Here is a 24,247-nt window from a genome sequence, read left to right on the forward strand (position 1 = left end):
TTCTTAACTAGCTTTTCCCACTTATAATATAGTTAGCACAGTCTCAATCCTAAATATCTTGAAAACATGGTTTCTCATTGTTACACAGTACTCCATCAAAAAAGCAAGTATTTTAAGCAGGATGAGGCATTACCAAATCTGTGTTTTTGATGTTTGGCCTAGAAGTAGCGGCAAGACAGGGTCAGTAATCTAGGTGAGAAATGATGACTTACCTAAGGCTCTAGTGGTTGGGTAAAGGCAAAATGACAGCTGACAGATTTTAGGAGGTGGGATGGCACAGGAGTTCGTAAATGACTGGTTAGAAGAAAAGGGAAAAATCCAGAATTACCCTCATGGTTATGGTTTGGAAAACAGCAAAAATAACAAATTTCTCAAAAAAAAGAATGATAAATTTTGAATATGTTCAACAGTGACTTACCTATTGCTCAATCTCAAGTGAGTGAAGCGAAATCATAGCCAAAATGTAAGCTGCATTCTTCTAAAGAAAAATAAAATTTCCCCCAATATTGCAGTTTCAGAAATAAGTCATTATTAACATTTAAAGAGAAATGTAAAAGGTTCTAAAATAACATGTGTTTTTCATATTTCTAATGCAAAAGATAAAATATTTACAAATAATTTCACAAATAAGTTAATCTCTAAAAAGATATTTTTATTTTTAATTAAGCATAAAAGATAGCAAACATTTAGAGAAATTAACTCCATAACTAAGATTCTTTGAAGAAATATTCAAAAGGATGAAAAATCAACAATAAACAAAAATTCAGGTTTAAAATTATAAGTGAAACACTATGGAAGAAAATTTTATCACAAAATATTATGCATTTTGAAATAAAAACAACCATTCTGCTATTATCCTTTTATTTTTGTATTGTCACTTTGAGTCTCAAAATGAATTTTGCAAGACAATTTCCTTTTTCTTCAATAAAATGTTTACTTACTAACCTACAACATTAAAGTATAGATACAAATATTTATTAAACATTATTATTAAATAGATGCAAATCCTTTTATTTCTAAGAGTTTAATTCTACTTAGACTCATTAGTATATTTATATTTAAATACTTCAATGTAATCTATGTGTATTAAGCAAGTAGGAGCTCCTCAAATGAAGAAGTCTCATTTGGTTTTTTAAATAATACAGATGATTTAAAATGTAAAAAATTGAGCTTAAAAAAAACACAACATAGCCCAAACCACCTGTTTTTTTTAGTCATACCAGCCATCTACTTTTAAAAAGTCTTTATCAAAGCTATTTTTTAGAACCCAACATTTACTAACTCAACAGATGGGTCTTAAAAATAAAGAAAGTAATTTAACTTTCAATTCACTGATTATATACTCAACTGATGCCTTTAAAAAAATAATTTTAGGAATACATGAAGGCTGAGTAAAACCATTTTCAACTTTTTTCCAGGACTGTTTGCTAAGTGGCTTGATTTTACATATGAGCTTTAAACATGTCTTTCACAGGTAGTACACAAAAATAATTATTTGCAGCTATAAAATCTATCAAGTAAACTTCCAATATAATATCACTGCTTTTTCTTTTTCTTATAACAATCATTACTATGAGTTCGAACTCGCTGGTACACAGAGGATGCTATTTTCATGCTGTCTTTCTTTGTAAATGCCTTCTCTATTGCTCCAGGTTTCCAGAGTAACAACTGTGCATCTTCTCCTCCTGTTAGCAAAGAATCATCCTGCATATTCCAACAGAAAGAACGGACTGTAGCAGCATGCCCTCCCTGAAGGCTAGTCAGATGGATCAATCCTGATGTAGTACAGCTCATTAAGTGAATAATTCCTGTGTTTGTTCCTCCAACAATAAATAATTTGTCCATCTTTTCATGATATAGGCCACCAATCAAATAGTCCAAAATAATTCCTTTCACATTAATTACTTCTCTAACATCCTGGATGTTCAAACGTGTAAATGGTTCATCAGTATCCAGATGATTAAGATCCCACCAACAAAATCCTTCATCATCTGTCATGCAGTATATCTGTTTATAATCTTTCCCAGACCAACCAATATAGCTCACTGATGAAACTGCATTACAGGTTGTAATCAGTGCGTCTTCTTCATTATCAACACTAATATCAAATACATTTACCAGGCCATCAGTTGAACCTGAGACTACCATGTTGGGATTGCTGGGATGGAAACACACTTGAGTGATATCATCGCTATGTGTTTCTGAGTACACACCAAGTGGGTCTTTAGTAGCAGACAAATCTTGAGAATTCATTCTTGCATCCCAGAATACCAACAATGCATCATCATCAACTTTTTCTGTACCAGCACAAATAACATGATCATTACAGCTGATATCAAAACTTATAAAATTATTGGAAGGGTAACCCTTGAACAGCTGGACAGGTTTTTTACTGGCTAATCGAGCATCCCAACATTTTAGAGTGCTATCTGTACATGATGAATATACAACGTCATAAGAATTTGCAAATTTGACTCCATTAAGATGTCCAGGATTTCCACTAAATTCTCGTAGTATGTTTAACCTTTCTTTATCATATATTCTGATTAATCCATTAGAACATAAAACAGCAACCAAGCTTCCTTTTTCCGTTTGTACAGTCTTTGATGTGTCTATGCCAAGCAGATAAGTAGGCTCTTTAGTTCCTGAGGAACGTTTAACAATGTTCAGATTAGCAAACTGTTCCTCAATTTTCTCCATATCAAGAGTGGCATCCAAGGGCAGTAAAAATCTGTAATAAAAATAAAAAATTAAAATTAAATTTATAGCTTCTCTAAATCAAGAACATTTCCTTCTGAGAATCGACCTAAAACAACAGATAAAATTTATTGTAATACTGTAATCATTTCCTATCATGATGTAACTAAGTTACCTCCTTCTATCTTTTATTCCTTGCAATATAAGAATTTATTTTATTTTCTAATTGTATTTTTTCCCATTACCATTTGTCCCCCTACCCCCCCCAATTTGGTGTTCAATCTTGAACACCAAATCTACCACATATACTTTGTGCTAATATGAGAATTTAAAAACATGTATATACACTGAATAACTGTTTTTCAGCTCAAACCCAATTATTGGTCCTGCTCATATTTCCTCAGCTTTAGTATGGATCTCCACTTTGGAATCATCTACATCTGGTCCCAACTGCCTTATACAACTTTAGAATCTAAACATAAATGTATAGGCAAAAAAACGTATCCACACAAAGATCCTTGATACCTGGAACCTATGAATATGTTATGTTGCATAGCAAAGAGGAATTGAGGTTGCTAATGTAATTAAGGTTGCTAACCAGTTAACTTTAAGAGAGGGAGATTATTCTGGATTATTCTGATGGGCCCAGTGTCCTTAAAAGTAGAAGGAGGCAGAAGATGAGTCAGAGGGAGATGTTCCTCTGGAAGAAAGGCACAGAAAGATAGTGCAGGTTTAGTCAAAAGGAGTCAATAAGTGGGTAGTCTCTAGAAACTAGAAAAGGCTAGGTAGGAACACCTTCCTTTAGTGCCTCCAGGTGGAAATGCAGCCCTCAGGATTTGTCTGCATCTAAAGGCCCACTTGGTGCATATTCACACGCACACAATGGTATCACTCAAGTATGTTTTCTACTTCTGACCTCCAAAACTTTAAGATAACAAATTTGTGTTGTTTCAAGTCACCAAATTTGTAGTGATTTGTTACAGCAGCAGTAGGAAACTAATACAATAGATTCCAAATATGGAATTCTGGATAAGTGCTTCTTAGGCGTTACAGCTTATAAAATGGTAGACCTGGAATTTGAACCTAGGCATTCTGGCTTCGGGGATTGTGCTCTTAATCACCACACGAGATTGCCTCTCAATGATAGGTTGCACATATAACAAGTACAAGGCCAGAAAAATACGCATGCCGAGTGACTTTACCATAGACTTTTCTATTTTGCTTTCAACCCTGAGTATTCTAGCTTACCTCACAAATTCACAATTTTATTTTTTTTAAACTGAATTTATTGGGGTGAAATTGATTAATAAAATTATACAGGTTTCAGGTGTACAATCCCATAATACATCATTTGTATATTATACTGGCACACTTCCATTATTAAGACAAAATTATTTCTCTGTTGCTTTAGTGACAGAATTTTTTTTAATTTTATTTATTTTCAGAGAGAGTGATCGATTTTTTTTTAAAGATTTTATTTATTTATTTTCAGAGTAAGGAAAGAAACATTGATTGGTTGCCTCTTGCATGCCCCCAACTGAGGGCCTGGCCCACAACCCACGCATGGGCCCTGACTGGAAATCAAACCAGCAAACTTTTGGTTTTCAGTCTGGCACTCAATCCACTGAGACACAACAACCAGGACTTTGTGATAGATTTTTAAGCATTTGTCTTTTCATCTTCAAAAGGATGAGTGGGTACTAATTCAAGAGTTGTCTGCAGTATTAACTGAAATGTGTTTAGCATAAATGTGCAGAATAAATGTATGTACCATATCATAATACACATTCAGCAGATGTTATATAAAAATTACTGGCATTACCATTACCAATACCACTAACACAACATGGGGAAAATTTTTGATCTATCAGAGTAGACCCAAACAGCACAATTAGAATGGGCAAAAAATATTAAAATGTTGGATTTGGGTTAAAAACAGGAATAAGCATCCTAACTTTTATTCTGAATATTTAAAAATTTACAAAAATGTTGAATGTATACACACAGCCTTTCACTTCCTAAGCTCACCAATTGTTAACTTATTTGCTTTCTCTTTGTCTCTATAAACACACATGCACACACATTATTTCTGAACTACTTGAAAGTTAATTGCAGACAATATATCACTTCACTCCTAAATATTCCGGTGTAGGGCACCTCCTCAATCTATTTTTTTTCATGACACTGAATTTTTTTAAAAGTCCAGGCCAGCTGTCTCATAAAATGACCCATATTCTGGATTTTTCTAATTGTCTCTTCACAATGAGATTCCAGTTTAACAGTGTTGACAGGGGTACTATTTAGGTACCCCTGGGTACTTCTTATTTCATCACATTAAGGATGCACTAAGTTCGATCATTTGTTTAAGGCAGTGACTGTCAGATCTCTCCATTTTAAATGTGGATTCCTTTCTTTTCGGTTAGTAAGTAATCATGGAATCATATATTAAGACTGTATGAATATCTCATTATTTTCCAACAATCTTTCATCTGAAGATTTTAGCATCCTTGGATTACCTTTGCCTGAATCAATGATTATATTGGGATTTGCAAAAAACAGTCATTTTCTAATTCTATCATTCTTTTGCCTTACCTGGCATTCTTTTATAAAGAAGAGCCTTTTCCTTTCTCTCTCTTTGATTAAGAAATTATAATTTTAAAAAACTTTTGTATTATAATCTATCACTTTATAGTTTTTATTGGTCTTCAAACTATCGCTGACTTGGCCATTGAGAAACCCTTCAAGCCAGCTTCTCTGTCCTTTTCAGTATCATCCCATTAGTCTGTAAACCCTACATGGAAAAACTGTAAGAATAAGATAAGTCTAAAAATGGTGACCTTCCTTCAACATTAGGTATTCAGAGACTAAATGGCCTTTTAACAGTAATGCTGAGGTAGTTACCTCCACAGCATAACTGTTGGTTTTCCAACCAAAGAGGCTAAAATGGCCTTCTTTCATGCCTCACAACTATAGAAATAGCTGTTTCTCTGCCTAGAATACTTTCCCTGTTACCCTCCCGCCTTTTTTTCCCTATGAGTAAAACTCCTTTCTGTTATTCAGGGCTCAGTATGTCACCTCCCAGAGAGACACTTCCTGATTAAACAACAGAAAGTAGCCCTATATAGCTCCCTATCATAATGCTTGTTTTATTAATTTAAAAATTAAAAATTCTTAATTATGATTTCAAATGCACAAAGCATAGAAACAGTATAACAACCAAATACATATTACCCAAATGTAACAGATGTTAGCATTTTGTCACATTTGCTTCAGTTGTTTTTAAAGAAATAAAACATCACAGATACAACACCTATGGTTAAAAATTTATTAAAATGGTATCACTTTTATACGTATCTATTTTTGCAATTTGCTCTTCTCATTCAATATTTTTGAAAAACCCTATTTTACTGTTGAATTTATTATCTCTTTCTTGCTTATCTGCTAACAATAAACGGTTGTTGAAAAAAATGAATAATTGATTCAACTTTCATGCGTTAAGAGCTGAAGAGTTTTAGGAGAAACAGACTAAACCTAAAAGGATATTGCATGTATCTGTGTGTTTGGAGAGGGAGCTCTGCTCATGGAAATTAGTAAAATAATGGTATTCTTTAAAAGTGCTCTAAATGGAACACAAAAAAAGGAAATACAGAGAAAATGTTTTGTGAAAAAGAACATTATTTAACAATTTTTTTACTACAAGCTATTTCAATTTTCCTTAAAATGTGCATTTACTTATAAGTGTACTGCGTATACACTCCAAAGAAGAAACCATTTTTAATTTCAATTAAAAACAGCCCAATCTTGAAATATTCAAGGTGTTAATATGAAATTATTTTATAAAAATCAAAGCATTGTTTGTCACTGCTTCTTATTTGATCTCTGCATATGAAAAACCAGATTGACAAGACTTTTCAACAATAAGAAAGTTTAATGTGGCTTTTAAGCTAATAATTTATAGGACTATGACTATGAACTGTTATACCCAAGCAAGACAGTAGTATTATACTCCTTCTCTCCATTTTGTCACCTTGAAAGTGTTTCACATTGGAACAGTCCTGTAAGACTTTAATTCAAAGGATTCTTCTGATGATTGATAAGGCAGGTAGAGTGGGCCCCAGACAGAATGCCACAGCAAACTAACAATTCAAGACTGTAGCAATGGTAACAATCACGATGGCTGTCCACATAACACACTGTTTAAATGAAGTACAATACTGGAAGGAAGGAAGGGAGGGAGGGAGGGAGGAAAGGAGGAAGAGAGGAAGGGAGGAAAGGAGGGAGGGAGGGAGGGAGGGAAAAAGAAAGAGAAAGAGGAAAAGAGAAAGAGAAAGAAAACAAGGTATCATGCTGTAGAGCTTATATTCTTCCACAGATACAAACAGTAAAACACTTTAATTTCTTATGGGGAAACATGAAAATTCCTAGCTTATGTTTAAGTACATTAGTATGCAAGTGAGTCATATTTGAACTATAACTTCCAAGGCTTATAGTTAATTTTTAATTTTACATACTAATGAATCATTCCAAAATGATGAATACACTTTTACTTCTATGTGTAGCCCTCATCTGAGTTTTCTTTGCATGATCCATTTCCCAATGTTCAAGAGAAGTCCATAGGCTCCCTTTTCTTCTCACTACACTCTCACGAGTAACCTCATTCATATTCATGTTCTGAAGTATCATCTACATGCCAATGATCTCATCTATTTTCAAATCCATATTTCCAACTGTTTACTAGCCATTTCTTGAACATGTCCCACTATACTCCAAAAACAGAACTCATTATTTATGCTTCCCTGCCAAGCCTTTCTCTAAGGGGGAAAAAAAAAAAGGTAACTCAATTTTTTCCATTTTGGTCAAAGGTATTGGCACCCTGACAACATTCTGATCTATCCAGTTAGTTAAACCAAAACCTCTTGGCAATATCAAACTTTCCTACTAGCAATTTCCAAATCCTACTTTTGGGCTACAGGTAGCTTAGGGAAGCATTAGGTTAAATCTGCTTCTATGGATCAAAACAATATTGACAACTTAGTATGATTCAATCTAGAAAAACCTTATCAAGACAGCAAATAAGATTAATCCTAACTTTTATCTTTTCTTTTTGTTTTTTAGATGCATAAAAGGAAGCTTAATATCCCAGACCTCAAGACTAGTTAGAGACAAAGACAAGAAGAGAGCCTTTCTTATATCAATATACATACACATACACACAAATTTAAAAGGGTGCAAAAAAAGATGGACAGACAAGAGTACAGAGGAGAAAAGGGTAACGAAGATCATCGAAAAGAGAAAGGAATGAATAAAAGAAAGGGGAATTACTGCCGCTACCTCCTTAATCATATGTGGGTGAAACACTACAGCTCTTACTGTCCCAACGCTGAGAGGAGACAGTGAGAAGAGGTCTACGTAAAGAAAGTTTAGTGAAGCAAAAAGCTATGATATTTCATATGGCTAAAAAGAATTTTTCTTCATTAAAATAAATTCTTTGTCCTTGAGTTACAGAATGTAGCAAGCAACCACAACCAATTTAAATATGCACCTAACTGTTCTGAGAATGGAGGCAGGAAAAATACTAATGTCTCATCTGGACCCACCTAGTACAGATCAGGAAACAGCAGGACCCCGGGCAATGACCCGGCACTGAGCCACTGCTGTGGTTCTTACTGGAATACACAATTCTCATGTCTGAATATAATGCAGGTGTAAGATGTTTAGAAAGACATCCCAAAACACACACCTTAGGGTAAACTTCAAGGCAGCGAGAATATTCAATTCCTGGTGAACTGTCATCTTGCGAACTAATCTTTTATCTGAGCAATTGTCCTTATGTAATTAAAAGTTGATTACTTAGTAACAAGTCCCTAAACATAAGTATAAATTCCTCTTGTGGCTTTGGCCTTAATAAGATTTAAGTTATTTTTTATCGATCATAATGTCATTTCATCTTACTTCCTATTAAAATATACCCAGTAAAATGTTCTTTCTGCATATAAGGCACATCCTAAACACATTCAGCTGCAACTAGGTGTTGCTTTTATTCCTGAACTGGCTAAGCTTGAATATGAAATCCAAAAGACAGCCTAGCTTAAATAATTTCCTAATGAATGAGGAAGTACCCTTTTTCCCCATATAAACAAGGGACAATAAAATATTTTTTAAAAATAACAGACATTTTACACCTAAATAGAAACCACTGATTACAAAGGGCGAAATACCAAAAGTCTTCTACATATTATTTTATAAAATCAGAAGTGAGCAGTATCCTTAGAAAGAGATATATTTCTGTCTTTCAGGTATGAATGTTTAGCATACTCAAAAGATCTGACATTATAAGCATCATATACTATTATATTAACTATTGAGAAAATTTATTACACTAGGGACAAAAACCCTAATTCCCCACAGCTAAAACTTAATATTGCCCATTGATTCTAAGAAACTAGCTATGATGATTATAAAATGCAGAGGTCCAGCAAATGTCTCAATGTAGGAAGACAGTTAATGAGTTAAAGTAATTTAGAAACGGGCTCTAATAACTTTGCAATCTACACTTACAATTCAACCATAATAATGCTACCACATCTATCAAATTGGGCTAGGATAATTGAGCCTCACAGAAAAGAAAATCATCATAATTGGAGTTCAACAAATGCTAGGCTATATTTTCTTGTGCCTTACTTTTATTTCTTGTTTTAAAATTTTTTATTATGAAACTTGTATGGAGTAGAGAATAGTAAAAGAAACCCCCATGCACCCATCATCCAGCATGAAGAATTACATTCTGCAAAAGACAGAGGCATCAGTTACACATCACATTTTATTTGAAGGGCAACCAAGAAACTCTAACGAACAGTGTGATGGAACCCCTCCAACTCATTCCCCTCTAAGCCCCTGCATGTGGTATCAACATAATTTCAGGACTTGACCCCAGATCCCAGGGCAAATCTTGATTAGCCTAAACCATTCACAGTAATTCCATCCCTTATAACCAGTAATTTGGTTTAGAAACCTTACATTTTTGCTAATCCATGCATGTATTCCTTCCCCAACTACAATTTGTTCAGATGTGGAACACTAAAGTGGACCCAATCCAACTGATGGAAAGAACTTTTATTCCATATTTATGAGATTCCTTATTTTCTCACTATTTAAGTTAGTTTGCAGGGGAGTTTTTGTTAATGCAGTCAGAACCACCCTAACTAACTAGAGATAATCAGATAAAGTCCTTGAGTATACGTATATCATCAAGTACTGATTTAATGTAAGAGGCTCCTACAAAGAAAAATTTAGAGAGCATACTTTAAAAAATCAAATTTCATTCATATTAAAAAGAAGGACTTCGGCCCTGGCTGGTGTGGTTCAGTGGATTGAGCACTGGTCTGTGACCCGAAATGTTGGTGGTTCAACTCCCGGTCAGGGCACATGCCTGGGTTGCGGGCCAGGTCCCTGGATAGGGGCGTGTGAGAGGCAACAATCGATATATCTCTCACTCACCAATGTTTTTCTCACTCTCTTTCTCCCTCCCTTCCCTGCTCTCTAAAAATAAATAAATAAAATCTTTTAAAAAAAAGGACTTCAATTTTTTGTTCTCTTTAGAACTTCTACAAGATAAATCTACAAATAGAACACGCAAAGGAATTCTCAGAAGACTATAAAAATCTATGCTTTGTAATAACTGTAGGATTTTCTGATTTTAAAAACACAGCTATGGTTGGTGTGGTTCAGTGGACTGAGCACCAGCCTGTGAACCAAAAGATTGCTGGTTTGCTCCCAGTCAGGGCACATGCTCGCACTGAGGGTGTGAGAGGCAACCAATAGATGTTTCTCCTGAACATCGATATTTCTTCTCTCCCTTTCTTTCTCCCTCCTTCCCCTGCTCTTTAAAAAATAAAATAAAATCATTTTTTTAAAAAGACATTTTAAAAATCCACTGAAATGATATATTTTAAAAACTAATATGAAACTATAGTACGTTTCTTTGTATTTTTAGAATGCACTTATATTTTTTAATATCTAAAATAATCACATGGTTCGCAGTTCAAAAGGTTCCAAAATCAATGTCTTGAACCTGGCAGCCAAAGAGAGTGGGCTGGAATGTGCATGCATGAACAATGACGACTTCACTGTACTAGTCAGTGGGGATAGCAGACGCCTTTAAGTGATCGTGTATACTGTGTGGTCACTGTATTCAAAATGACTGAGAGAGTAACAAATCTGCATCAAATTTTGGATTAAGCTTGAACATTCCTCTGTGGAAACTATTCGGATGATTCAGAAGGCCTCAGCTTCATCACAACAATGCGCCCGCTCATACATCATGTCTCATGCAGAGTTTTTTGGTAAAACATCAAATCACACAGGTGACTCAGCCTTCCTCCAGCCTGAATTGGTATCCTGTGACTTCTGGCTTTCCCCAAAACTAAAATCCCCTTTGAAAGGGAAGAGATTTCAGACTGTTGATGAGATTGAGGAAAATACGACCTGACAGCTGATGGCGATTGGGAGAACTGTGTGGGGTCCCAAGGTGTCTAACTTTAAAGGGGACTGAGGCGTCACTGTCATATGTACAGTGTTTCTTGTATCTTCAATAAATATCTCTAATTTTCATATTACATGGCTGTATATGAACAGAACCCCCATTTATGAACTGAAAGATCTTTGGAACAATACTGATAAAATGTATTTCAAGTTGCGTGTGTGTGTGTGAGTGTGTGTATGTGTACGCAATGTGTTACCTTCTAACACTTTTCTACATTGCTAAAATTTTTAATAATGATTACATAACCTCACAATAACCTCATAAGTACTATTATGTTCATTTAGACTGATGAAAAAAAGCACAACTAATACACAGGGGAACAATTTTTAACATAATTCCTATTGAGTTTGATTTTTCAGCTGTTTTAGACTTAAATAGGCATGCTGATTTCAAAACTGCAGTTAATTTTCTTCTATCGCATCAAGGTTTTCTCTACAGCTTATCTTAATGAGACCACTCTAGGCTGGATTGAGCCTGGATCGAGGGAACCACTAGTGCTCTCCTATTGGCTGAGAACAAACCTCCCTCGAGTGCGGAGGGATGGGGACGACCTTGGAGACCAGCGACAGGTTCATACTTGTCTAGGCTATTCACTTACACATGAGACAGTGTGGTGAGAGGTTGTGTGCTGCTCTATATAGTGAATCGTATTCCGAAGTGTAGTCCGAGTTCTTGTCTGTATACAAGGAGTTAGCAGAATTTATTTTTTTCATTTACATACGTACTTATTTCCTTTCCTTCAGATCATGTCTGCCTCTGCTATTTCTCATCCTAAGTGTCTAAACAATCCTGATTCGTTTTGTTATATCAGTGGCAGTTTCACCATTCCCAGTCAAAGGACAAACATCAGCGTATTTGTCAGGCAAGCTTATTTTGCATATTTTAAAGTAAAACTTGGTGATCAAGATAAGTCTTGAGCCCCTCACAAGGTGTGCAAGCAGTGTGTCACGAGTTTATGGATGTGGACAAAGGGAACACGTAATAAATTGCCATTTGGTTTACCTATGGTTTGGCGAGAGCCCAGAGGTCATTCAAGTGACTGTTACTTTTGTATAGTGAAAACATCAGGATATAACAAGAAAAACAAATGTACACTACCTTAGTCTACCATCAGTTATACGCCCAGTGCCTCATTCAGCTGAAATCCCAGTGCCAGTTTTCATTAACTACCCTCTTTCGAAAAACAGGAGTATGGTGAAGAACTAAGTGACAGCAATGATGAAGATTTTGAAACTGAAGATGACTCAGTTAGTAAGGGATTTGATCAGCATGAGTTGAATGACTTGGCACGAGATTTGGGACTATCCAAAGAGGCTTCAGAACTCCTAGCATCAAGACTGCACAAGAAAAACTTGCTTGAAAAAGGAGTGAAGGCATCCTACTTTTGATCAAAAGAAAGTGCATTTCTGCAGTACTTTCGAAGTGATGTGGCTTTGTGTATTACCATAACATACATGGTTTAGTGGAGGAATTGGGAATTCCAATCTGTAACGCAACTGAATGGAGACTGTTCATCGATAGCTGAAAGTGGAGCTTGAAGTGTGTCCTCTTCCACAATGGCAATTTACTTGGTTCAGTCCCACTTGGCCATTCAGTTTGTTTTTGTGAAGAATAGGAAGACATAAAGAGAGTCACTGATCTGTTGCAATATCACAAGCACAATTGAATCATCTTTGATGACCTTAACCCTTTGATTGCCATGCATAATTTGAAATTTGGATCAACGTGAGAAAAAATTATATCAAGATATAACCTGAGGTACAAAAAGAGAGAACAAAACATAAAATGTGAATTGTTCCATCGTTATTTACATTTATAGCCATCAAAAAAAGAGTCACTGGGAGTGACACTGGCACTTTTGGGAAAATTTGTCAGCATTGCTCACAGTGATGTTGACATTCAAAGGGTTAAAATGGTCTGCTTCCTTCTTTGTCAGCAACACGGATACACCAAGTATCCCTGTTTTCTGTGTATGTGGGATGGCAGAGCTCATGAGAAGCATTGGGTGGAGTCAAATTGGCCTCCCAGATCTGACCTCAAACCTGGTGATCCAAACATTCTACATGAGCCAGAAAGAACATTATATTCCCACCTATGCACATAAAACTGGATCTCATGAAGCAATTTGTTAAAGCTTTGCCAACTGAGGGAGACTGTTTCAAGGATCTCATTTTGGCATTTCTTCGCCTGTCGTTTGAAAAGATAAAATACCTTAATAAGTATGTTTGGTAGCAGGACTTTGCTACTTGTACATAATTTGACTTACAATAACAATATATAGCCTGTATGTGAATAAAGTAACTCTAAATAAACAGTACCTTCAGGTAATTTTTTTCTTTATTTTCCTTTGTATGTACATTTTGTATGATTTTGGGGACAGAGGAAGGGTATCCTGTACCTTAAAAAGTTGACATGATAGAGAAAAACTGGGGTCATTTTTGGATTCAGATGCCAAAAGTTAGTCAAAAACAAGTGTCAGATCCAACTCAATTAAAACTGTGTTCCCCAGTGATCCAGTAAAGTTGGTTTCTGACCTCAATCACACTTGTTTCAGAACCCATATTAATTCCTACACTATACTGTCTCGATAGTAAGCACATAACATATTTTTTTTAATTAGGGGTAGACCATGTTACCTGTATAAGAAGCATGTAGTACTTTAAAAAAAAAAAAGGGAAGGGCAGGTAGGATGTATTAGCAGAGCACCTGGAAACAGTAGCTGCTAAAGTCTAATATCATGTGCTGGTGGCAAGGTCAATGGCAAACCTAAAAAATCTAATGATAGCCACAAAAGCTTCATACTGGATATTAAAGAAGCTTATTATTGGTCCGATTCCCAGGCAGGGCACATGACTAGGTTGCACATCAAGTCCCCAGTTGGGGGTGCATGAGAGGCAACCACACAGTGATGTTTCTCTTTCTCTCTTTCCCCCCTCTCTAAAAATCAATCAATTAGTTAATTAATTAAAATAAAATAAAATAAAATAAAAGATTTAAAAAAAAGAAATGTCTGTTCAAATCATTAAAAAAAAGCAGCTTATTATTTATTAAGCATATCTAATGTCAGCTTATCTGAAGCAAAACTGCATAGGTGAAACTTAGTAACCTGGTTACTAGTATTTCAGGGAAGAGTGAAATTGGAATGGTCACTCATATGCACTACCCTATGTCCTAGAGGAAACACCACCCAGGGATTAAAAGCATGTATTAGTTTAACGTCAGCAGAACATCTCTCAAAACTTTTATATCAAAAATTTAAGGAAATTTGTGTGTATGTTTTAAACTAACAAAGAATCAGCTTTTAAACAATTTACCAAAATAAAATAAAATAAAAAGTAGACCATTTGTTTTAATTTGGGGAAAAGTGCTGAATATTTAATGGAGGGTAGGCTTACTTGGCATCTGCTACAACTTCAAAGTAATTTTAAATATCATATTCATTAATGACTGAGACTTAATGTCTTTGTAAATTAATCCCGCTTAGTGAGTCTGAATATGCTAGTCTTATTCACATGAATGTTCAAGATACTGGCTGTAGCAACATATGGCCCCTCATGAATTAAGTACGCTAAAATTATTACAAAAAGCCGTTTTTAAAATGCAGGGATCTGTTACCAAGGCAAAAGGGGGGGGGGGGCTCTAAGGGAATGACACACACACCTTTTCATACAGTATGAGATTATCCTTTAGGTGACAGATACAACATTCAAAGTTATCTTTTAAAAAATAAAGACATTTTCTACAATAACATCCTAAGACGTCCATTTTCTCAAATAAATCTTCCACAGAAAACTTACCCTTTAAATTAAGTCTACGAATACCCAGCTTCTCTTAACAAGAACAATGATCTGCCTTTGCTTTTCCAAACAACCAGCTGGTTAACCAAACACAGAGAAACCACACTTACCCAGTCACCAGATGCTTAATTTCAAAGTTAGTAACAACGTGGAATAATGCAGTTCCTGAGTTGGTACTACATGTTTACTACCAATTCTTCTTAATTCTAAACAGACCCTTTTAAAAATTAAGCAAATGGTCTCTTTAATAACTGCAAAAAGAAAAGGGGAGTGGAGGATAAAAAGAACCATGGCCTATAACAAAATGATATAGCATTATGAAAAAAACAGTCCCTTGAATATTGTATTAGTTAGAAATTGATAATATCAACATTAAATCTACTCAAATTCCTAAAGAATTATCCTACTCAATAATTCAAAAGCAAGTGTTGCCCTAACCTATATGGCTCACTTGGTTGGGCATCATCTCACAAAACAAAGGGTTGCCAGTTTAACTCCTAGACAAGGTATGTGCCCGAGATGCAGGTTAGGTCCCCAGACAGGGCACATGCAGGAAGTGACTGACTGATGTTTCTCTCCCTCTCTTTCTCCCTCCTTTATCTTCTCTCTTAAAAATAATAAATAAAATCTTAAAAAAAAAAAAAAACAAGTCTCAACAAGCTGATATAACAGGCCTAGAACACACTGGATTGAGCAAAAAACATAAGCAAAATTCCTGCCCTCATGGGGGACTGATAGATACACAAATAACTAATTTTAATAATGAAAATAGTAAAAAGTGTTATAAAAATAACATTGGGTAAAGAAAAGCGAAGATAGGAAGGCCTTTTAGATTTGATCATTAAAGGAAAGCCTCTCCCTTGAGGTGACATTTGAGCTGAGACCAGAATGAAAAGAGGGAGTAAGGTATTAGAGTGTGAGGGACAAGAGCCTCCTGGGCATAGAAAAAAAAAAAAAAACAGCAAGTGGGTCCAAGCAGCTAGAGGTAAGTCAGAGAAAGAAAGTAGTGTAGAAAATAAGGTTAAAGAGGTAGCTGGAAGCAGGTAAGAGCTTTGCAGACCATGGTAAGAACTTTAGATTTTACTCTCCAGTGAGAAAGAAAGCCATTGGGAGTTCAGAGCAGGTGAGAGATCTAAGGGGAGCCCCCTGGCTACTGCGTGGAGAACAGACCTGAGTACAAGAGTGAAAGTAGTGAAGGGGTTTGTGCACAACTCTGGGCAAGAGATAGGAGAGTGGGAAGAAGTTGCTGGATTCAGGCCAAAATTTTAAAAGAGGAATAAACAGAATTTTCTGATTAGATTGCAAGTGGAGTATGAAAAAGGTGTTCAAGATGAACATTAGGTGACTGGCCTGAGCAAAAGGTAAATATACCATTGGCATGTTATTTTTAGGATAAGTACATGCAACAATATGGATCAATCTCAGAATTCTTACGTGTCAGAAGCCTAACACAAGAGAGTACTATATAATTTTATTTATACAAAGTTAAAGAACAGGCAAAACAAATCTATTAGGATAGAAACCAGAATACTGGTTCTTTTGGGGGGAAAGGGACTGGGAAAGAGAACTGTGGGTGGTGATTATGCACCGATGTATAAATTTCATAACAAACAAACAAAAATACAAGTAAACCATTATGGAGAAGAATGACACCCTGCCTCTAACACGATTCTCACACTTAGTAAAAAGCATCAAGGCTACTGTTGGAAGAGGAAGAAGAGCAGGGCAAGAAAGCCTCTATTTGGTAGAGAGAAGCAAGGCCCTGCTAAAAGTTGACAGTGGAGGAGGAAAAAGAAAAAATCTTCAGCATCCCAGGCCCAATACTAAGCACAAGATATAAACAGCCCACAGACAAGGAATTTCAAGTCTGTAGTGTACTGATGTAACTATAGCAACAACAAAATCAAAATCAGCTCCCCTTAGTGATCAGAATGTTCAATATCCAACACTAACAGTCTGCCAGAAGAGAGAGGCATCCATTTCCATTACCATGTTCTCTACTATTATTCTACACATGATGTCCAGAATTCAATTTAAAAGAGAGAGAGACACTCAAAGAAGAAAAACACAACAAACTGTCAATAAATGAGTCAATGAACAGAACAGACCCAGAGATCACTGAGATGATGGGCTTCAAATCAGCTGTTTTAAGAAACTAAACCATGACTTCCAGTCAAGATGGAGGCGTAGATAAACACAGCACACCTCCTTGTACAACCACAGCAAAAATTACAACCAGACTACAAAACAAATATCACCCAGAAACGTCAGAAAATCGAGCTGTATGGAAGTCCAACAACCAAGGAATTAAAGAAGCCACATTCATCCAGATGGGTAGGAGGGGCGGAGAGGTATAGAGAGGTATGAAGACACGAAGGGGCAGTCCCACACCCACATATGGTGGATAAAAACTGGAAAGGATACCTCGTAAGCAAGGGATCCCAGTCCCGGACCAGATCACCCAGCACAGGGTTCCAGTGCCAGAAAGATAAGTCCCCATAACTTCTGGCTGTAAAATCCAGTAAAGGTTTGGTCAGCAGAAGAAACTGAGGGATTCTCAGGAGGCCTGCAATGAACTTGGACTTACATAGACTCACTCCCTCTGGGCTTCAGCACCAGGGCAACAGCTGGAAGGGCACCAGTGGCATACAAGGAAAAATCGAAGTGGCTGGCATCAGAGCTATTGCTGGAAGACAGCTTCCTCCCAGACAAAACTTCAGAGGCCAGGCAGCAGCATTGTCCCTTCTCTGAGCCCTCCCCCACACAGAGCTACCCCTCCGTCACACCATATCAGAGACTCCATCAACCTGGCTCACAAGGTTTGCCCTACCCTAGCGATTACCTAAGGCTCCACCCCATACAACCTAAGGGTACACTTTTCTACAATAGGCCATGTTATTAAGACAGGGAGTCAAAGCAGCTCCACCTAATACATAGAAACAAACGCAGGGAGGCTGCCAAAATGAGGAGACAAAGAAATATGGCCCAAATGAAAGAACAGAACAAAATCCCCAAAAAAGAACTAAACGAAATGGATATAGCCAACCTATCAGATACAGAGTTCAAAATACTGGTTATTATGATGCTCAAGGAATTCACTGGGTATTTCAACAGCATAAAAAAGACCCAGGCATAAATAAAGGTTACATTAAGTGAAATATAAGAAAAACTTACAAGGAACCAACAGCAGAGGAAATGAAGTTGAGAATCAAATCAATGATTTGGAACATAAAGAAGAAAAAAAAATTCAATCAGAACAGCAAGAAAAAAAAAAAGAATCCAAAAAAATGAGGAAAGACAAAGGAGCCTCTGGGACATCTTCAAACGTACCAACATTCAAATCATAGGAATGCCAAAAGGAGAAGAGGAAAAGCAAGAAATTAAAAACTTATTTGAAAAAAATAATGGAATAAAACTTCACTAATTTGGCAAAGGAAACAGACCTACAAGTCCAGGAAGCACAGAGTCCCAAACAAACAAGATGGACACAAAGAGAACCACACTGAGACACATCATAATTAAAATACCAAATATTAAAGATAAAGAGAGAATCTTAAAAGCAGCAAGAGAAAAGCTAAGAGCTACCTACAAAGGGATGCCTATATGACTATCAGCTGATTTTTCAAAAGAAACTTTGCAGGCAAGAAGGGACTGGCAAGAAGTATTCAAAGTGATGAAAAGCAAAGCCCTACAACCAAGATTACTCTATCCAGCAAAGCTATCATTTAGAATGGAAGAGCAGATGAAGTGCTTCCCAGACAAGGTAAAGCTAAAGGAGTTCATCATCACCAAGCCATTATTATATGAAATGTTAAAGGGACTTATTTAAGAAAAAGATCAAAACTATGAACATTAAACTGACAATAAATTCATAGCTATCAAAAAACAAACTAAGCAAACAAGCAGAATAGAAACAGTATCATAGACATGGAGATCATTTGGAGGGTTAGCATTTGGGAGAGGGATGGGGGAGCATGGGGGAAAAGCTGCCAGGATTAAGAAGTACAAATTGATAGGTACAAAATAGACAGGAGGATGTTAAGAATAATATAGGAAAGGGTGGAGCCAAAGAACTTATATGCATGACCCATGAACATGAACTAAGGGGGGTGGATTGCTGCAGGGAATGGGCGTACCAAGTGGAGTGGGGGAAAGGGGAAAATATTGGGACAACTGTAATAGCATAATCAACTAAACATATTAAATAAAAACTAAACCAAACCAAAACAAGTGTTGGCAAGAATGTGAAGAAATTTGAACCTTATACAATGCTGGTGGGAATGTAAAATGTAAGCAGCCTCTGTGGGAAATGGTTTGGCAATTTCTCATAAAGTTAAACATGCTAATGCAAAAATCTGTACACCAAAGTTCAGAATAGCATTATTCATAATAGCAAAAAAATTGAAATAACTCAAAAGTTTTGTAACTAATAAGTGAATAAACAATATATGGTATATCCAGACAATAGAATATAGTTCTGCCATAAAAAAGGGATAAAGTACTTATATACTATAACATAGATGAAACTTGATACTATGCTAAGTGAAAGAAGCCACACACAAAAGAACACAAATTGTATGATTCTATTTATATCAAACGTGTAGCATAGGCAAATCTATACAGACAAAAAGATTAACAGTTGCCAGGGGCAGGGAGTAGGGTGAATGCAAGGGGGAAACTGGCAGTGACTGCTAATAGGTAAAGAAAAGCTATGCAAACTAGTGGAAAAGGAGTAGCATTTTTAAAGCATTGAAAGGAAAGAAAATCCTGTCAACACAAAGCTCTGCACCCAGCAAAAATATCTTTCAAAAAACAGGATAAAAAAAAAGAACAATCATACAAGCAAAAGCTGATAAGAATCACTGCCAACAGATCTGCGAAACAAGAAATGTTAAAGATAGTTATTCAGCCAGTAGGAAAGTGTGTTGGAAAGAGCACTGAAAATGTTAAACATGAGAGTAAATATAAGACTTTTTTCTTTTAAAAATTTCCTTGAGGGTTAATTTGGAGGCAGACGCAAAAGTGCAGGAGTCTCCAGGGCTCCAGCTCAGCTGCGGGATTTCTGGCCCAGCATTGCGCCTTGAGAATGTTCTAGAGAGGTTGGTTCCTCAGGGCCTGGTTCTGCCAGTGCAGCCCCAAAAAGGCCAGCACCCTGCCACCCCTTGGCCCAGGAGATGCCACAGCAGGGCAGACCATGAGCCTGCAAGGCAGCCTTGCCCCCTCGCTCCTTGCCCCGGGCCTCGTTGCAGTACCACCAGGCCAGGATAAAAAAGCTCCCAAAGTATCTGTGGTTGTGTAAAGCCACCACAGCTACAGTGTTTGAAAATGCTATCTGTGATGAAATTGCTTGAAAAAATTCTTAAGCAAAAGAAGATGGTACTTGCTAAACAAGCTCTTCCAGCTTCAGGCTCTAACTGAAGTGGAAGTACAGGCTGCAGGTCCTTCCCACAACTCCGATTTGCCCGACTTATGGTATGACCAGCTTTGTGGGAACTCTACAGGGAGTTCGGCCCATTTCCAAGCCTACCACTGGGACTGGGGAATCATTTGGGAAGAAATCCAAGAAGGAGAAAAATAGAAAAAGGCAAAGAGAACAAAATGGCATTATCAGTGCCATCTACCGTACTGTGGGCTACTGCAGTACTCGAATATAAGTCAGCATGACACACCCAAACCAAAAGTGTCTATATACCTGTCAGATCAATTACAAAATGAGAAGTGTAAACCTAAAAGAGGTAAAGTGAATTGAGCAAGGTTTCCAGAAATGAATTTTATTCAGGAATTGCAATTCAGGACACATAAGCTGCAATGAACTACAGGCAAGTCTGTTAAGGTTTAGGTCAGGTTGCTTCCATGGGCAAGGAGTGCAAAAAGGAGAAAGTCCAATTAGGAGCCATGCAGCAAGTTCACTGGCTCCAAGATGGGAAGAGATTCTTGTGTGAATGCTCACTGGTAAGAGGATAAGTTTTAATCTTCTGTAAGTCAGGCATTTGTGGGACAGCAATCTCTCAGTCTGTAAGTTTTGCTTTTCTGATGGTACATTCATGAGATTCCCCATTTCATAACCTTCAGTTCCATTTTAGATTGAAATCCTTTCAAATCCACCCCCCCCTTTTTAAATTTTTTTATTCTTGACACTATTCAGATGTCCTCCATAAACCTCATCCTTTTGAGCAAGACCTTTCACTGATCCATCTTATTGTTTGGGTATTTTGTTTAGTCAGAGATGTCATAAGTGGACTGTGTGTCCCTTAGAGCTTAAGAGGACCATCCTCAGATGTCCTGTCCTGTAAAGGAGGATGTTAGAAATAAAGACCGAAACCAAGGACGCTGAGGTGTGAGGTTTATTAATAGTAACCTGCCGGGCTGTCTCGAAAGAGAGAACAGCAACTGGCGTACCGGCTGACGAGGTTTTAAATACAGGAGTAGGGAAATGGCGGGAACAAAGTAACGGGGCGCCTAGTGATTGGTTGGGCGTGCTGGTAACAGCGGGAACAATGGTGGGAACAACGGAGCACTTGGTGATTGGTTGGGCGTGTTGCTGGGGAGAAGAACAGAAGAAGAAAGGAAAAAAATTTCCTAACCCCTATTGGTGTTTTGCAAGATTTTGGGTACTTTCCACTGGACGCCTCAACCGCCATTGTTATGGTTTTATTTCCTGCCAAGCGACTTAACAGGTGGGGGGGGGGGGGGTTGAGGCCCTTACTGAACCTAAGATTCCTGCCTTTTGGTTGTGTTTAAGAGCTGGGTGATAAGGGGGGCAGGGACTGGAAAGGGGTCGTCGGTCATTCTCTGTAGCTGCTTCCTGCTGAGTAGGGGCGTTGTTATTGAAAGGGGGTCCCTGTGGGTCCTAAGGGTGGCCGTACTCCTTGGCTTTGGTGGAGTTGGCTTATAGAGCTAGATAAATTTCACCAATCTTCTGGTTGGTGAGGGCTTGGATGCGGTTTTGTAGAAAACTAGAAAAAAGGTGGAGGATACAGGGCCCAAAGGCTAGGGCAGCAAGCAGGAAGGTTAGAGGGCCTAAAACGGGTAAGAGCCAGGACATTCAGTTGGTTCGTAGCCATTGGTCCCAGGATTCCGTCTGCCGTTCCCGGATTTTCTGGGCCCGTTCTCTTAGCTTCGCCGCCGCGTCACGGACTAATCCAGATTGGCTGAGGTAGAAGCAACGCTCCTCACCTAGAAAAACACAAATGCCCCCTTTCTCCGCAGTTAAGAGGTCTAAGCCCCTGCGATTTTGGAGGGTAACTGCCACTAGTGAGTCTGTTTGGTCTTGGATGTTTACTAATGAGGCGGCAATTTCGTCTAGGGACTTTTGTCAATCTTCTGAAAGGGCGTGAAAGTAGGTGAGGGCACTTGCTAAGCCTCCCACTCCCATGCCAATTCCTGTTGACACACCTAAAGCTACAAGAAGGGGAATAAGCTGAATTGCTCTCTTGACCTTGAGGGGGAGTGGTAGAGTGCTGGGGACAGGTACGGGGTGTCCGGGGGAACGATGTCTAAATTTGGGGTGAGGTAAACCAGGGTGCAGGTCCCTGTCCAATTGGTTGGCAGACACATATAAGTGTTGCTCCCACATAAGTAAAATACCCTTGCCTGAGTGATACAAGAGGATATGTGAATGGAAAAGATGTATAAGAGGATACGTAAGGCCCGTTTTGCCTTTCTCTGGCTCGGCGCTCCAGGCGCTAAGCGTCGAGGATAAAGTTGCACATACCAGGGGTGAAATGTGGGTTGTGCCTATTCGGGAACATTGGTATTTGGATATAAAGGAAGTAGATAACCAGAGGTAGATTCCGGGGGAAGGGAAGGAGCAGTTTATTCCGATGGCTGCTAGAGAAGGGGGTCCCGTAAACCTTACCGGTTGAAGAAAGAGTCCATTGGCGGTGGGTGAAACTTCATAGTTAACGCGCTGGGAAAGATGGTTGTTTGGTAATTGAATGGGAATAGTTGTATTGCATTGGTTAGTAGCCAAGTGGCCTATTGGTACAGAGCCAGTTGCCGAGAAGCAGACAGGGGCCTGAGAGAGAAGAGGGGTGTTGAGGGTGATTGGACCCTGTGCTGGAGGGGTGGATGGTTTAAAAGCTTGTAATTGGGTAAAATAAGTTTGGTACAATAGGTTGGCTTGGTTGGAGGCTGCAATGGGATAATTATTTATTAGGGAATCAGCCTTTTCGAAGAAGGTTGCCTCTTTCTGAACTTTAAACAGGAGATGTACTTTGGGAGAATGAGACATGTGAGTGGGAACTGGTAACGCGGAATATGCCGATGAGTACACAGACATGCACATCCAGCAGTTATTGACATAAGAGGAGTAAGAGTTACTATGTGAGATTGAGGAATCGAGGTATATAGCTAGCTTCAAGGAGGGAAGACAGGGGAGCAGTGTAAGATGGAGGTAAGGATATGCCGAGCATAAAAAGAAGAATGTGGTAGATCATGGTTGAATAGTATAGAGGAGGGAGAGAAGGAAGAATTGGAATGTTTCTGCCTCTTCTGGAGTGAAATCAAGAGAGAGAGCCTTGCCAGGCTAAGTCCTGTATCCACTGGAGAGTGTCAGAGACTTCCAGGGTGCAGGGGCAAAACGAGGATAAGTCCTCGGAGACCTGGAGGAGGAAGTGGAGAAATCTAACGTGGTGGTAATGGAAGTAAGCCAACTGAGAATGCCTGTAGTTTAGTAGGGTGTGATGTTGGAAGGCCTTGTGAAGAAGAGTTAGAAAGAGGTCTAGTCCAGCTCCTCCTGGATTGGAGGACATTTGGAGATTTTGAGAGACAATGGACCTGCGGGGGTAGAGATAAACGAGTTAGGGGGTTTGGAGGGGTAAGGTTTGATATGTGAGAGATGGGTCCAGTGGGCGTCACCTTCTAATTTAACAGCAGTGGGTGTAGAGAGGATGACGGTGTGAGGACCTGTCCAAACAGGCTGGAGTGGCTCACTCCCTTTAGCACGTTTGTAGACTGTGTCCCAGGTAGTACTGATAGATGTGTAGTAGAGGTAGGGAAAGTTTGCTAACTTCCGTTTGAAGTTGTGCCCTCATATGAGCTAAAGATGGGAAGTGTGAGCCAAGAGCGGGGTTGCTGGAAGTCGGGATAGGGGCAAGTACAAAGGGTCGTCCATACATGACTTCGAAAGGACTGAGATGTAGGGGTTTGCGGGGCATGGCTGGGATACACATGAGGTCGAAAGGAAGAAGTTGGGGCTAAGGGAGATGGA

General features: G+C 38.1%; 1 protein-coding gene across 4 annotated transcripts in view; it reads right to left on the bottom strand.

The window, feature by feature from the left end:
- Positions 1 to 684: 684 nt before the first annotated feature.
- WDR89 (WD repeat domain 89) overlaps positions 685 to 24,247 on the bottom strand; it is a 47,918-nt gene continuing 24,355 nt past the window's right edge. For 2 of the 4 annotated variants that reach the window (XM_090270967.1, XM_090270968.1), the window contains one exon: positions 685 to 2,731. In XM_090270967.1, the coding sequence (XP_090127093.1) occupies positions 1,537 to 2,700 (1,164 nt within the window). In that variant the 5' untranslated portion in view covers positions 2,701 to 2,731 and the 3' untranslated portion in view covers positions 685 to 1,536. Of the gene's footprint in view, positions 2,732 to 21,727; positions 22,213 to 22,235; positions 23,054 to 24,247 lie in introns of those variants that run through there. The other 2 variants (XR_016509844.1, XR_016509845.1) reach the window with 2 other exon arrangements.

Source organism: Furipterus horrens, unplaced genomic scaffold (genome assembly GCF_987537825.1).
Source record: "Furipterus horrens unplaced genomic scaffold, mFurHor1.1.pri manual_scaffold_3, whole genome shotgun sequence".
In the NCBI taxonomy this organism is placed as follows: domain Eukaryota; kingdom Metazoa; phylum Chordata; class Mammalia; order Chiroptera; family Furipteridae; genus Furipterus; species Furipterus horrens.